Source organism: Rhinoraja longicauda, chromosome 6 (genome assembly GCF_053455715.1).
Source record: "Rhinoraja longicauda isolate Sanriku21f chromosome 6, sRhiLon1.1, whole genome shotgun sequence".
In the NCBI taxonomy this organism is placed as follows: Eukaryota; Metazoa; Chordata; class Chondrichthyes; order Rajiformes; family Arhynchobatidae; genus Rhinoraja; species Rhinoraja longicauda.
The window spans coordinates 70,774,727-70,791,708 of record NC_135958.1 but is presented as its reverse complement, the minus strand read 5'-3'; the positions used below and the strand labels follow the sequence as shown (position 1 = coordinate 70,791,708).

At 41.5% G+C, this 16,982-nt stretch overlaps 1 protein-coding gene across 7 annotated transcripts in view; it reads right to left on the bottom strand.

Moving 5' to 3' along the window:
• Positions 1-16,982, bottom strand: part of arsg (arylsulfatase G) — a 137,599-nt gene that overhangs the window by 27,899 nt on the left and 92,718 nt on the right. For all 7 annotated transcript variants that reach the window (XM_078401305.1, XM_078401310.1, XM_078401307.1 and 4 more), the window contains exons 4-7: positions 13,409-13,456; positions 8,852-8,963; positions 2,589-2,726; positions 1,783-1,979 (exon numbers count right to left, since the gene is read on the bottom strand). In XM_078401305.1, the coding sequence (XP_078257431.1) occupies positions 1,783-1,979; positions 2,589-2,726; positions 8,852-8,963; positions 13,409-13,456 (495 nt within the window). The remainder of the gene's footprint in view (positions 1-1,782; positions 1,980-2,588; positions 2,727-8,851; positions 8,964-13,408; positions 13,457-16,982) is intronic.

Sequence of the window (16,982 nt, the reverse complement as noted above, 5' to 3'; positions counted from 1 at the left end):
ACCTTAATGAAACATGTTATTTGAAATCTGTCATGAACTTGTGCATTTTAAACGTTCATCATATTTCAGCTTCCACCCTTCTGTGGCTATAACAGAGCTTAACGCATGTCCCATAAGTTAAAAACATACACCCACCCAACAGGTGAATGTTTGTAAGAAGAGGTATCGTAACATTGGCCATTACATCTAAAATGTGCATGTATATGTGTGATGTGTGTAGGTGTGTGTGTGAGAACAAGTGAGAGAGAAAGAGAGAGAGTTTTATTGAGGGAACAAAGTGTGCAGTTTTGAGTGTTTTAAGGCTGTATTTGTGAGCTGCCAAAGTATTGCAGAATGACGTTTCGTTCTATTCACACGCTCTGCCTTCTTCTGTCTCAAAATGCTTGTCTCATTGCTTTCTGTACAGGATGAGAAAGATTTTGCTCTTGTGCAATTTCCATAAGTTACAACATTTCTGCAAACAATCTGCTGCACAGAGGGCTGTCTGTGCAACAGCTGCTAGTTTAGAGTACAGTAGGTGCTGCATAAACCTACAAAATTATAATATTTTATGTAGGTTTGCAATGCGAGGTGATGAATAATGAAAGAGAGCATGTATTAGCTGCAGGAGGACACAGATATTCCTCATCTTGAGGGCATGCCAGCTGCGCCACTATGCCACCCCTAACGCTGGCTACCAGCAAGACTGAAGTAATTAGAAGGGAAATGTAGGAAGTGCGACTTCTCTAATTTGTTGGTGAATAATGACGAAGGTCACCAGGTTTTGGACTGGGAATCTGCAACAAAAGAAAAACAGGTACTTAAATGAACAGACAGCAGGTTATTGTGATCAGGATGCCCCAACAGCTTCTTGTTCATGGAAAGGTCTATGAGCTTTGATTTAAATGGCAATAAGAGTATTGCTCTATAGTTATCAAGATTGGACTTTAGTTTCTCCTAGATAAGCATACAAATTGTTTCTTTCCATTTAAGCCGGACAGTTTAATCTAACACTTGCATGACCTAGCAAAACCACTAGTTTCTTTGATGGGTGTTTGAGAAAATTATAGCCACAGAAGTCATACATTTTGACGAATCCAGTTATTAGTGGAATTGTGTCTGGTCTCAATTCATAAGAAATGGCTCTGTATCTAATTGGGCATTTGGAATCTCTCCTGAAATTTCAGTTCATTTTAAGGTCATAAAAATTCACCCTCAGTCAATATGCCGGTACAAAATTTGTAACTGCATGACGTACGCTGCCGATGTTGGGGGAGTCCAGAACCAGGGGTCACAGCTTAAGGATAAGGGGGAAGTCTTTTAGGACCGAGATGAGAAAACATTTCTTCACACAGAGAGTGGTGAGTCTGTGGAATTCTCTGCCACAGAAGGTAGTTGAAGGCAGTTCATTGGCTATATTTAAGAGGGGGTTAGATGTGGCCCTTTTTGCTAAAGGGATCAAGGGGTATGGAGAGAAGGCAGGTACAGGTTACTGAGCTGGATGATCAGCCATGATCATATTGAATGGCGGTGCAGGCTCGAAGGGCCGAATGGCCTACTCCTGCACCAATTTTCTATGTTTCTATGTTTCTAAACTCCGTACAGACAGCACCCTTAGTCAGAATTGAACCCTGGTCGCTGGCGCTGTAAGGCAACTCGACCACAGCGCCACCGTGCCGCCCCATGCATAGAAACATTATGATAATGGTATGTAAAAAGCACGAGTATTATTAACTGTATTAGCTGTGGAAGATAAGATCTTAAAAGTATCTGAATGAAAAAATATGAATACACATCCCCTACCAGCAAACCACACTAGTGTGTTATTTTGAAAATCTGCATTAACTTCTTCCAGGATCCGGCCGATCACATGATCCAGCTCTCGTAGGCTGTCTCCATAAGGACCACGTGTGGAGGTGTTCGCAAACTGAGAATCATGCTGTAAAGGGACATGCATATGGGCTGGTGCAAAGTACAAGAAGAACGGATGCATGCTCTTCCTAAGAAAAACAGAAGAGGAAAGTCAACAGGATCATGAGATAAAAATGATTTTTTTAAATATGCAATCTGATAATACTGCAACCGAGGCCTTGGTGACAGAGGCAATTTGATAACAGCAAGTTTGACCAATCGTCAAATCAACCTTTTCACCTTTCAAACACCAGGTCAAAATATAACTCAAAAATCAATCTGGTGCTGCAGGTACAATTTTGTAGGCAAATTATCACTTCTCCCCAGACATTTACTTTCTCTTTACAATAGTTACTAGTGCCATGCACCATTTCTGTTGAGGGAGTGGTTGCTTTGGATGGCAATGCATGCCTTCAAATAACCACAGTTGTATTCTAGTTCCACTAGTTCCACTAGTACCCGTGCCAGTGGCACAGTATTAGAAATGTCACGCTCTGAGTGACAGAACATAGTCACGTGTTGGATAGCATTATGATTTTTATTTTAACGTTGTATTAAGTAATAACAACCAGGACTGTTGTCATTACACTTCAGTGAAGGTTATTTTTGGTAAATTGCAGTGGTAAATTCAACGTGTCATTGTAGTTGGTAAATTCAACGTGTCATTTCTGTTGAATGATTTATTGGCTTTCACTCACCTAGCTTTCTGGATGAATTGTATGACTTGTTCTGTATATCTCTCTGTCAGGCTGCTGAGATTGACCGGTTGTTCTACAATCCTTTGATTTTCAAGGAGTGGCAATGCTGCACCTCTTGCATGTGGGTTGACTTTCCAGCTAAAGCAGAAAAAACAGGGGAACAGTTCATTTGATTTTGGGTTTAAAACAGAAAGGTTATGCCTTGCGCTGAATGTTCTAGACAATAGACAATAGGTGCAGGAGGAGGCCATTCGGCCCTTCGATGTGATCATGGCTGATCATTCTCAATCAGTACCCCGTTCCTGCCTTCTCCCCATACCCCCCTGACTCCACTATCCTTAAGAGCTCTATCTAGCTCTCTCTTGAATGCATTCAGAGAATTGGCCTCCACTGCCTTCTGAGGCAGAGAATTCCACAGATTCACAACTCTCTGACTGAAAACGTTTTTCCTCATCTCAGTTCTAAATGGCCTACTCCTTATTCTTAAACTGTGGCCCCTTGTTCTGGACTCCCCCAACATTGGGAACATGTTTCCTGCCTCTAACGTGTCCAACCCCTTAATAATCTTATACGTTTCGATAAGATCCCCTCTCATCCTTCTAAATTCCAGTGTATACAAGCCTAGTCGCTCCAGTCTTTCAACATATGACAGTCCCGCCATTCCGGGAATTAACCTAGTAAACCTACGCTGCATGCCCTCAATAGCAAGAATATCCTTCCTCAAATTTGGAGACCAAAACTGCACACAGTACTCCAGGTGCGGTCTCACTAGGGCCCTGTACAACTGCAGAAGGACCTCTTTGCTCCTATACTCAACTCCCCTTGTTATGAAGGCCAACATTCCATTGGCTTTCTTGGCTGCCTGCAGTACCTGCATCAAAGTGGATACCATCAAAGTGGATAACCTCACACTTATCCACATTAAACTGCATCTGCCATGCATCCGCCCACTTACACAACCTGTCCAAGTCACCCTGCAACCTCATAGCATCTTCCTCACAGTTCACACTACCACCCACCCAGCTTTGTATCATCTGCAAATTTGCTAATGGTACTTTTAATCCCTTCATCTAAGTCATTAATGTATATTGTAAATAGCTGCGGTCCCAGCACCGAACCTTGCGGTACCCCATTAGTTACTGCCTGCCATTCCGAAAGGGACCCATTTATCCCCACTCTTTGCTTTCTGTCTGTCAACCAATTTTCTATCCATGTCAGTACCCTACCTCCAATACCATGTGCTCTAATTTTGCCCACTAATCTCCTATGTGGAACCTTGTCAAAGGCTTTCTGAAAGTCAAGGTACACCACATCCACCGGCTCTCCCCTGTCAATTTTCCTAGTTACATCCTCAAAGAATTCCAGAAGATTAGTCAAGCATGATTTCCCCATCGTAAATCCATGCTGACTCGGAACGATCCTGTTACTACTATCCAAATGCTCCGCAATTTTGTCTTTTATAATTGACTCTAGCATCTTCCCCACTACTGATGTAAGACTAACTGGTCTATAATTTCCCGTTTTCTCTCTCCCTCCTTTCTTAAAAAGTGGGATAACATTAGCTACCCTCCAATCCACAGGAACTGATCCGGAATCTATAGAACCTTGGAAAATGATCACCAATGTGTCTACAATTTCTAGCGCCACCTCCTTAAGTACTCTGGGATGCAGACCATCAGGCCCCGGGGATTTATCAGCCTTCAGTCCCATCAGTCTACCCAACACCATTTCCTGCCTAATGTGGGTTTCCTTCAGTTCCTCCATCACCCTAGGATCTCTTGCCACTAGAACATCTGGGAGATTGCTTGTATCTTCCTTAGTGAAGACAGATCCAAAGTACCGGTTCAACTCGTCTGCCATTTCCTTGTTCCCCATAATAAATTCCCCTGCTTCTGCCTTCAAGGGACCTACATTTGCCTTGACTATTTTTTTCCTCTTTACATACCTAAAAAAGCTTTTACTATCCTCCTTTATATTATTGGCTAGTTTACCCTCGTACCTCATCTTTTCTCCCCGTATTGCCTTCTTAGCCATCTTCTGTTGCTCTTTAAAAGAGTCCCAATCCTCTGGCTTCCCACTCTTCTTTGCTTTGCTGTACTTCTTCTCTTTTATATTTATGTGTCCTTGACTTCCCTTGTCAGCCACGGGTGCCTCTTACTCCCCTTAGAATCTTTCCTCCTCTTTGGGATAAATTGATCCTGCAACTTCTGCATTATTCCCAGGAATACCTGCCATTGCTGTTCCACCGTCTTCCCTGCTAGGGCCTCCTTCCAGTCAATTCTGGCCAGCTCCTGCCTCATGCCTCTGTAATCCCCTTTGCTATACTGTAATACTGACACTTCCGATTTTCCCTTCTCCCTCTTAATTTGTAGAGTAAAACATCATATTGTGATCACTTAAGTCCCCTTATCAGATCAGGTTCATTACACAACACTAAATCCAGAATTGCCTTCTCCTTAGTAGGCTCCAGTACAAGCTGTTCTAAGAATCCATCTCGGAGACACTCCACAAACTCTCTTTCCTGGGGTCCATTACCAACCTGATTTTCCCAGTCTACCTGCATGTTAAAATCTCCCATAACCACCGTAGCATTACATTTGCGACATGCCAATTTTAGCTCCTGATTCAACTTGCGCCCTATGTCGAGGCTACTGTTTGGGGGCCTGTAGATAACTCCCATTAGGGTCTTTTTACCCTTACAATTCCTCATTTTTATCCATACTGATTCTACATCTTCTGATTCTATGTAACCCCTTGCAAGGGAGTGAATATCATTCCTCACCAACAGAGCGACCCCACCCCTCTGCCCACCTGTCTGTCTTTTCTATATGTTGTGTACCCCTGAATATTCAGTTCCCAGCCCTGGTCCTCTTGTAGCCATGTCTCAGTGCACCGTGGACGGCTTGATTGTATTCTTGTGTAGTATTTTCATTGACTGGATAGCACAAAAACTAAAGCTTTTCACTGTACCCCAGTGCAAATGACAATAATAAATTAAACTAAGAGATTTTGTAAGTCTTTAATTAAAAATATTTACCACATAAACTTTGAAGCAGTTTCAAGGAAAGCTTTTAAAATGCCACACAAAGAAGTATTCATCACCGCAACAAATGCAAGGTATACATAGATTTGATTACAGTGATAACGTTGAACATGCTGTCTCATTAGTGATAGCCAGTAAGTATGCACATGACTATTCTGGTACAGCAGCCAACACTCTGATAGGCTTCTATACTTTGGGCGTAGGTCCATACTAATGACCATATGCACACAATGTTTCAATTTAATTTTTGTGTCTCAGTTAAGATCCCATCTCCTTCTTAACTAGTTTCTGAATAATTAAAATTTACATTGGATTACCCTGAAACTGGCTGAAACTAAATTGGCAGTGTGACTCTTCAATTTAGTCTTTTCTTGGCAGTCAATAACTTTTAACTACATTTTAAATGCACTGAAACATTCATAACATTGTTCAGTCAGAAATTCCAAACGGATGAACAAGTCATAGACATAGAGTCATAAAACACAGAAACAGGCCTTTTGTCCCAACTCATCTATGCCGACCAGATTTTATAACAGAGCTAATCCCATTTGCCAGTGTGTTGCCCATGTCTCTCTAAATCTTTTCTACCCATGCCAAAATGTGTTTTAAATGTCGCCATTGTACTGACTTCCACACCTTCCTCCAGCATCTCATTCTATATACACACCCTCCGTCCAAATAAATTTTCCCCTCCGGGAAATTCTGGGAAAAAGACTGTGACTTTTCATCTTATTTTTGCCTCTCACGGTTGTTTTATACCTCTGTAAGGTTATTCCTCAGCTTCCTAAGCTCCAGGGCAAAAAAGTCCCAGCCTCTCCTTATAACTCAAGCCCTCATGTCCTGACGACATCTTGGTGTTTTTTCGTATCTTCTTTCCAGCTTGATGACATCCTTTCTGCAGCAGTGTGATCAGAACTGCATGCAATTCTACAAATGTGGTCTTGCCAACCCTTTTCACATTTGTTACATGACATCCTAATTCCTGTATAAATACCCTGAGCGATAAAGGCAATGTGCCTTATTCACCTCCCTGTCCACCTGTGTCGTAAGTTTCAGGGAACTATATATTTGTGTGTTTATATTCATACTTGAGGATGTAGCCCAGAACATCATGGACTTGGACAGGTTGTGTGAGTGGGCGGATGCATGGCAGATGCAGTTTAATGTGGATAAGTGTGAGGTTATCCACTTTGGTGGTAAAAATAGGAAGGCAGAGTATTATCTGAATGGTGTCAAGTTAGGAAAAGGGGACGTACAACAAGATCTGGGTGTCCTAGTGCATCAGTCACTGAAAGGAAGCATGCAGGTACAGCAGGCAGTGAAGAAAGCCAATTGAATGTTGGCCTTCATAACAAGAGGAGTTGAGTATAGGAGCAAAGAGGTCCTTCTGCAGTTGTACAGTGCCCTTGTGAGACCGCACCTGGAGTACTGTGTGCAGATTTGGTCTCCAAATTTGAGGAAGGATATTCTTGCTATTGAAGGCGTGCAGCCTAGGTTTACTAGGTTAATTCCCGGAATGGCAGGACTATCATATGTTGAAAGACTGGAGCGACTAGGCTTGTATACACTGGAATTTAGAAGGATGAGAGGAGATCTTATCGAAACGTATAAGATTATTAAGGGGTTGGACACGTTAGAGGCAGGAAACATGTTCCCAATGTTGGGGGAGTCCAGAACAAGGGGGCACAGTTTAAGAATAAGGGGTAGGCCATTTAGAACTGAGATGAGGAAAAATCTTTTCAGTCAGAGAGTTGTAAATCTGTGGAATTCTCTGCCTCAGAAGGCAATGGAGGCAAATTCTCTGAATGCATTCAAGAGAGAGCTTGATAGAGCTCTTAAGGATAGCGGAGTCAGGGGGTATGGGGAGAAGGCAGGAACGGGGTACTGATTGAGAATGATCAGCCATAATCACATTGAATGGCGGTGCGGGCTCGAAGGGCCGAATGGCCTCCTCCTGCACCTATTGCCTATTGTCTATTGTCTATCACACAAACCAACCCCCCCTTCCATTAACTCCATCTTACACTTCACGATGCCTCAGCAAGGCCACCAGCATAATCAAGGACGAGTGTCACCGCGGTCATACCCTCTTCTCCCCTCTCCCATCAGGCAAGAGGTACAGAAGTATGAAAATGCGCACCTCAAGATTCAGGAACAGTTTCTTCTCAGCCGTCATCAGGCAACTAAACCATCCTATCAACAACTAGACAGCAATCCTGAGCTACCTTCTATCTTATTGGAGACCCTCGGACTACCTTAAATCGGACTTTACTTGACATTATCTTGCACTGAACATTATTCCCTTTATACTGTATTTGTACACTGTGGACAATCATGTATAGTCTTTCCACTGACTGGATAGCATGCAACAAAAAGCTTTTCACTGTACCTTGGTAGACGGGCCACAGTTTAAGAATAAGGGGTAGGCCATTTAGAACTGAGATGAGGAAAAACTTTTTCAGTCAGAGTTGTGAATCTGTGGAATTCTCTGCCTCAGAAGGCAGTGGGTGCCAATTCTCTGAATGCATTCAAGAGAGAGCTGGATAGAGCTCTTAAGGATAGTGGAGTCAGGGGGTATGGGGAGAAGGCAGGAACGGGGTACTGATTGAGAATGATCAGCCATGATCACATTGAATGGCGGTGCTGGCTCAAAGGGCCGAATGGCCTCTTCCTGCACCTATTGTCTATTGTCTATTGTCTATGACAATAAATTAATAAACTAAACCACAAGGTATGATCAGTAAGTTTGTGGATGGCACAAAAATGAAGTCAGAGATATATAATCGAAGTGGAAAGAATTAAGAGTGACATAAGAAAAATATTTTCTTCACAGCATGTAGATGGAATCTGAGATGCATTTCCCGTGGATGTGGTGGAGGCAGATTCCTTCATGACCTCCAAGTGGGAACTGGAAAAATATATGTGAAGAAAAACATGCAAGGCCTCAAAGAAAGGGAGAAGGATGTGGAACGAATGAGTTGATCTGGCAGGTGTTGGCACAGACACACCGGTCACTCTTAATTAGTCATCCTCCGTGCCACAGATTCTAGATTCTAAGAACCAGAGCAATTTTCAGTTACGTCAAGCATCTCAGGTAATACTTATGTGTAACAGTATACTCATGTTTAATAGCTCATTTGATTCCAAAAATGCTAACTGTCAATGGTTAATTGCATATCTGATTGCTACTCAGACAGATTTACAGATTAGAAAATATTACCTTTCCTTTACAGGATCCCTGGGGCATGGTAGGCAAGGAGGAATATCGTACCCAGGATCATCTGTGCAACCCATGTCATTACTGTAAGGGATTCCAAAATAGTAATCAAAGCCTGTAATAAACCAAAACAATGGTTAATGTTGTTCGCCATGGATTAGAAACAAGCAGCTGCAGATGCTGGTTTACAAAAAAACACATAAAGTGCTGGAGTAACTCAATGGGTCAGGCAGCATCTCTGGAGAACATGGATTGGCAATGTTTTAGGTCAGAACCCTTCATCTGACCCTTCTTGTGTATGTAAACATCAGGTATCCATGATTCACCAGAGATGCTGCATGACTGAGTTATTCCAGCACTTTGTGTCTTTCATAACCGTGGCGTCTACATGTCGAGAATACTTTCACTCACATTCCTTTTATATTTATATTGAAAGTCTGCAATGGAATGTATATTAATCAGGTGTAGTCTTAGATTGCCATATATGACTGAGTTAATTATTTGGGAGTGTTTACCGTTCTCTTTTAAGTCATAAACTGCACCTATTCACTGTACCTTAATTGGTACATGTGACAATAAACTGACCTTGAAACCCTTGAAACACTTTATCAGAAATTAAGCAATGGTAAAGATTGCTAGTAGGAACACTAGCACTTGAATTAACAAAAAGGTCAAAAAGACTATGGTTTATCAGTAATGTCCATGCTGGCTTCCCAACTGCTGGAGGAAACTCAAGGAGCCATTTCCTGTTTCTATTTCTCGTATAAACTAACACCATTTCATAGGAAATGGACTGGATCAACAAGCATCTTCTCACCACTCCCAGATCTATGGACTCTTAAAAGCCTTGATTCATTGATTGAAACATACAGAATGGAAACAGGCCCATTGGCCCACTAAGTCTACGTTTTGACCATCAATCACCGATTCACACTAGCTCTATGTTATCTCTGTATCACATCCACTCCCTACACACAGGGGGCAATTTACAGATGCCTATTAACCTACAAGCCCGCATATCTTTGGGGTGTGGGTGGAAACTAGACACCCAGAGGAAACCCACACAGTCACAGGGAGAACATGCAAACTCAACAGCACTCGAGGTCAAGATCAAACCTGGGCCACTGTTGCTGTGAGGCCTTATTTACTGTATTTAAAAATCTGGATATTTTGTCTCTTATGTCCATTAACTTCCTCTGTTCTACTCTGCTGGGCAGCACTGTGGCGCAGCGGTAGAGCTACTGCCCTTACAGCGCCAGAGATCTGGGTTGGATCCTGACTCCGGGTGCTGTCTGTATGGAGTTTGTACGTTCTCCCCTTGACATGTGTGGGTTTTCTCTGAGATCTTCGGTTTCCTCCCACACTCCAAAGACATATGGGTTGGTAGGTTAATTGGCTTGTTATAAATGTATATTGTCCCTAGTGTATATGGGATCGTGTTAGTGTATGGGGGATCGCTGATAGGTGCGGACTTGGTGGGCCGAAGGGCCTGTTTCTGCGCAGTATATGTAAACTAAACTAAACCAAACTAAATCCTATCATTAGATTTGCCAAAACCAATTTTCATTTGTAAAATATTTTCACTCTTTCGAATCGTGTTGTGAGTTTCTAAGAACTCAGTAGCCAGAGCCTTAATGATGGATTCCAGCTACTTGCTTTACTGTAGAGGCAATCAGAAAGCTAACAGCTGATGTCAGTCAAATTGGCTCATAGTTTCTTATTTATCATGCAACACTTTATTGAACAGTGATGTTAAATTTAACACTGTCCAGCTTGCTGGGACTACTCCAGAATCAAGAGAACTTTGGACGATCATCACAAATGTGTCCACTACCTGAATAGCCACTTCTTTAGAATGCTAGGATGCAGAATATCACGTCTCTGGGATATGTCAAATTTTAATCATCCTAACATCTCTAGATATTTCTTTTTAGTAAAATTAGTTATTTAGATTGCTCACTGCACCTAGAACATCAGATTGCATTTCTACCTCGTTTTGTTTGTGCATTATGCAGTGAACACATTGGCAAAACACATTTCCCCAGAGATTCGCCAGAGCTGCCGTTATTTCTTTGTTTCCCAGGTAACCAATGCGGCCCACATCTATTTTTTTGCTAATCCATTAATTTTCACATAGCTGTAACTTTCAGAGAATCATTTCATTATTTCTCTCTAATTTTGTAAGAGGCAGATTTCAAGGTTTTTAAGGAAAAAAGCAAGCTCCCCCCCCCCCACCTCCACTCCAACCACCGGCTACACAATTCACAACTTTTCTATCCCTGAGCTTCACAATTCACAAATCCTTATCCTTTTGGGCTCACACCTGTCTTTACATCCCTGGCCTTTGTCCAACAAGCTGCCTATCAAAAAAATACCCTCGCCACTGTTCATCTATTACCAGCCATGTTCTGTCCTGCCCCTCTTCTCTTCCAGCTTTATTTCCCGCTCCCACTTCAATCAGCCTGAAGAAGGGTCCCGACCTGATACTTCACCTACCATGTTCTCCAGAGAAGTTTCAATTATTTTGTTATTGTCACATATGCACAGCATAGCAAAATTCTTTTGTACAACCCACAAATGCACAGTCACCATATTGCACAGATGCTGCCTGACCCGCTGAGTTCCTCCAGCACTTTGTGCTTTTCTTTGGTAAACCAGCATCTGTAGTTCCTTGCTATTACAAGATGATGGATATTGTGGAATCATTTTATTGTGTGACTTGTCACCTTTCAAGCTGTTTCCCATTTCAGGATCATATTGCAGTCTCAGTAGCACCAGTGGACATTTTTAAGATGGGGCAATTAAATTTACCAATGTCTTCCCACATTGTTTAAATACAAAGTGATGGAGTGTTGACCTACTGGCAAATAGATGAAGGTTATAACAGGATGGCAGGAAGATTCTAGCATCCACCTTTGAAGCAGAGCTTTGGCATGGTGCCACTTTTGTCACGATTATTTTTGTTTGCTGAATTGCCACCATACCCACCAAAAGTGAAAATTTTGTGAAATAAAAATGTTGCCAATTAATCCAGTCGATAGATTAATTTACGGGTGCCAGAGGTTATGAGGAGAAGGCAGGAGGATGGGGTTAGGATGGAGAGATAGATCAGCCATGATTAAATGGCGTAGACTTAATGGGCTGAATGGCCTAATTCTACTTCTATCACATGATCTCTTATGATCTTATCCAATTCACACTTGTTCATTGTCATTAGTTTAGGAAAGTAGTGCTAATATTAGGTTGGTGATTTTTTTCTATCATTTGAAATACCTAGAACAAGGGTGTTTGGGCAGCATGCAAGGTGAATTGGAGTAAGCAGCATTTGTGGACTTAGCTGTTGAAGTAATCAGAAAACTAATTATAAAAAAAGTTTCAGGCTTCTTGCCAGAACTCATTAGCTAGTTACCTAAGTACTTCCAGCAGTTAAATTAGCAACTCCAAATTTCCTCCACTCTCTGCTACTGCTTCATTTGTGAACATGGCTCCCTACAGCGCAGAAAAGGTGAATGTGATCATTTAATAGCCAACATGATTTATGTTCCCTGTGCTCTGTCGAAGGCAATCTTTCAGTCATCTTTCTGGAAAAATTATACCTAATCACTTTAATGCATGCGCTGCCATTAATAACTTCTTCCTCTGTGTTCCATGCAAGGTAACACCGAAACATATTTTATTCGTAGCTATAACAAATAGGCACTATGTTGGCTCAAGTGTCTGTGTTTTCTTGTTACTTATCCCATATCCTCTTAAAAGTTAGGAAATGCTGAGCTCTGCAATGTACTATGTAGAACGGTAGTTTAGTTTAGTTTTGTTTAGAGATACAGTGCGGAAACAGGCCCTTCGGCCCACCGAGTCCGCACCGACCAGCGATCCCCACACATTAACACTATCCTACACACACTAGGGACAATTTACACATACACCAAGCCAATGAACCTACATACCCGTAGTCTTTGGAGTGTGGGAGGAAACCGAAGATCTCAGAGAAAACCCAAGCGGTCATGAGGAGAACATACAAACTCCGTACAGACAGCACCCATAGTCGGGATTGAATTCAGGTCTCTGGCGCTGCAAGCGCTGTAAGGTAGCAACTCTACCACTGCGCCGCCGTGGTCGCCCACAGTAATTGACAATTTATCCTTGAGATACGTGCAATTACAAAATAACCGTATGCTGTTCAAACATAAGATTATGAGAGATTTTCTGTAAAACTAGTTTGTTAAATATCATGTTGGAGTAACTCAGCGGGACAGGCAACATCTCTGGAGAGAAGGAATGGCTGACGTTTTGGGTCGAGGCCATTCCTTCTCTCCAGAGATGCTGCCTGTTCCGCTGAGTTACTCCAGCATTTTGCGTCTATACCTTCGATTTGAACCCGCATCTGCAGTTCTTTCCTACACACTTGTTAAATATCATAAATGCTTACTAAGTAAATCACTGTGGCATAATAATTCTGTTCTTTGAACTTATTCAAACTTATAGAGTGCAAATATTATGTTAAATATTCCAGGAAGCTCATCTTTGGACTTAATTTCGAACAGAAAAAATCTTTCTTACCACGGAAGTTAGGGTGATAAGGCCCGTGATGTCCTAGGTGCCATTTCCCTGCATGAAACAAAAACATGAAGTTATTTTGACAAAGTGGCCTTATAATTTTACTGATAAACATTCTTGTACTAATTGAAAAAATGTTTTACCACCATTGTTACTGATTACTTTGACATAGAATTTGAAATAATTCTGCACATATTTAGACATGAAGGTATAATACAGGTTAGATTGTGGGGGGTCAGAGGTGCGATCATGCAGTGCAACTTTACATGTGCTATGCACCAGAATTGATTGGAAAACCAATTCTGAATGCAGTTGTATACTCTCTGCACCTTCAACAAAGTTATAATGTTGTCTAGTCTGAAGAAGGGTCTCGACCCGAAACGTCACCTATTCCCTTTCTCCAGAGATGCTGCCTGACCCGCTGAGTTACTCCAGCCTTTTGTCTGATCTTCGTTATAAAGCTGTTTTTGGGTTCTCTGTATGTATTATTCACTAATATGCAGGCGTGCAGTAATATCCAACATCACTCACAGTATCTTTCCATTAAAGTTCTAGAAATTAAACTATCCACTTGTAGCAATCAGACATAGCAGACCACTCGTCTAGAAACAAATTTGAGTCCTGCTTCAGTGATACTTAAACGTTATTGGCCTCTGCAGGTCACAGAACATGGAATAAAACAGAAAGTTCTGGAGAAACTCATTAGACCAAGCATCAGCATTCCAGAAGCTGCAATTTTTCTAATTTTCAGTCATAGTGCATGGAGTCTGACATTTGTTGTAACCCACAGGAAGATTTCCTTAAGTTAAATACTGATCCTTACCATGGGGATCCCTTGACTTAGCCCCCTCTTGCTTCCCCAGCATCATACCTGATTTGTACCTGATTTGACCACGACATCTACAAATCTCCCTCACGTCCCATCATCTTCACTATCACCTGGATTCCACCAGGTGGCACCATCAGCGATGGAAGCCTCGCCAATGGTCTGTCTTTCTTATTGTCTTTTTTATTACTTTTAGTATGTTTTAAAAAGTATATGTCAATGTTCTCTGGTTTGTTTTATTGGTATGACTGAATGACAAATCAAATTCCTCGTATGTTGCAAAACATACTTGGCTAATAAGAATGATTATAATTATGGACTTTCCTGTGTCCATTCACTGGCCACCAAACCCCTCCCCTACAACCCAATGCTCTGACTTTTCAGGTCCTGGCATTCACACACAATAATTTTTCTTCATTACTGCGAAAGTGCGATAACAGAACTAGTGTGAATGGGTGATCGAAGGTCGGTGTAGATTTGGTGGGCTGAAGGCCTTGTTTTCATGCTATATCTCTGGACTAGACACTAGATTGACACAATCTACAATCTTGGACAAAATACACATTACCCACCCACCCTCAGTTTAGCAATTATTTCTTGGCATAGATGAATTCCTAGGCCTCATTTGTTAGACAAAGGTTAACATGATCATAAAATAAGGATTTGGCAGACATGATGCATTAATTGGTTTGCAGCAGAATTTGTAACAGAGGGAAAAGGGTAACATGTCAAACATCCTCCCAAAATGGCCCAAAATAGGCAATTTTTTTGTGTACATAAAATAGCAATAATGAAGAAAATAATGGCACCAAGGAGTTCTAGATCACCAAGAGCAGATGGTTTTAAAGGAAATAAATGAGAACGCCACATTGCTCTAACCATAATCTTCTTTAAGAGTCTGACGAGGGGTCTCGACTCGAATCGTCACCTATTCCTTTTCTCCAGAGATGCTGCCTGGCCCGTTGAGTTACTCCAGCATCTTGTGTCTATCTTCCAAGGTTTATCTCCTTCAAATAGGAAAACTGCACATCTCACTCAAATGTTTAAAGAGAGAGAAAGTGGGGGATTCTGTGTTAGTTAGTCCAATGCCTTCTCTCAGGAAATTATTAGAATCAAATATGCAGGTCAGGGAAACTAAACACAATGAAAAAGTCCACCTTAACAGGGAGAGACAGTATTGATTTATAACTTAATTCATTCCTAATGAAACTGGTAGAATTATTAAAGTGGTGACAGGAGTAATGGACAGGGAAATGCCAACAGATATTTATATGGACTTTGAGAAACCATTTAATAGTCCTTCATTAGAGATTGCAAACTAAACTTAAAGCTCACGGAATTGAATGAAAGTTATTGACTGGCTAGAAAATTGCCTGAAAGTCAGCAAAGAGAGGGTGATAATGGCCAGGTGCTCAAACTGGAAGGATGTGACTACCAGTGCCTCTCAAGGATCTGTTCTGCTGTTTCCTGTTTATAATGGACTTAGATTACATGACTGAATAACATACACCCAAGTTTGTCAACGACACAAAAATAGATCTCGTTATGAACAATGTGGGTGGGTAAATCGTTCTGCAGAGAAAATAATGAACAGATTAGTCAAATGAGCAAAAACTGCGACAAACCTATTTTAATGTGGGGAAATGTGAGCACATCCTCTTTAGACGTGGGAAGGTTACAACAAAGCACATAGCTGAGGAACAGCAGGAAATAAAAAAATAGTCGTAGAGTGCCACGTAAATAGATAAAAGTCATGGACAGGTATAAAAAATGCAAGTCTTTTCGAATGCCTGCCTTTAAAGTGGGGATGTTATGCAATCACAACACTATGCCCTGGCTATACCTAACCTGAAACACGACAAGCAGTTTTATGAACTACACCAAAGGGAATAAATATTAGGTCTGATGGCAATAAGGTGTGTATTTGGCAGATTAGATGATGACAACAGGTTAGTTTAGAGATACAGCAAGGAAACATAGCCTTCAAACCACCAAGTCTACTCCAACCATTGAACACCCATTCACAAGAATTCTATGTTATCCCACTTCCTCATCCACTCCCTACATGTTAAGGGGCAAGTTTACTGAGGCCAATTAATCCACAAACCCGCATGCCTTTGGAATGTGGGAGGAAACCAATGCACACGGAGGAAACCCATGGGGCCACAGGGAGAACATCCAAATTCCACACAAACACAATGAATGCGGTGCTGGCTGGAAGGGCCAAATGGCCTCCTCCTGCACCTATTTTCTATGTAATCTATGTAATCAAACGGCACCCGAGGTCAGGTACGAACTCTAGTCTCTGGCACGGTGTGGCAGCAGTTCAACCAGCTGCACCACTGCGCTGCCCTCAAGATGACATAACAGATTACACAAATTAAAATTGTATTTTCCTGAAATTAGAAGATTGCAGGAGAATTTGATCAAAGTTGGTATTAAGGCAAATTTCTAGAGTTAAATAGAGCATTTAGAAAATAAATCAATGGAACGTTGAGGCGCATTATAAGTATTATAAGTATAAGTATTGTTTACCCCATTTCTACCTCCGTAGAGATACCCAGGTATATTGAAAACCACTGTATTACAAGGCAGGATATATCAAATTTGCATTGTAATAGGACTGGAGAAATGATGTCTGACCAGCAGAGTTGGTCAGGCGATGAGCTGTATTTGACTTTTAGAAATTCTGTGATGCAGCAGAGAGAAATAGATTTTTAGATATTTCAGGAATCAAAGGACATTGGATTG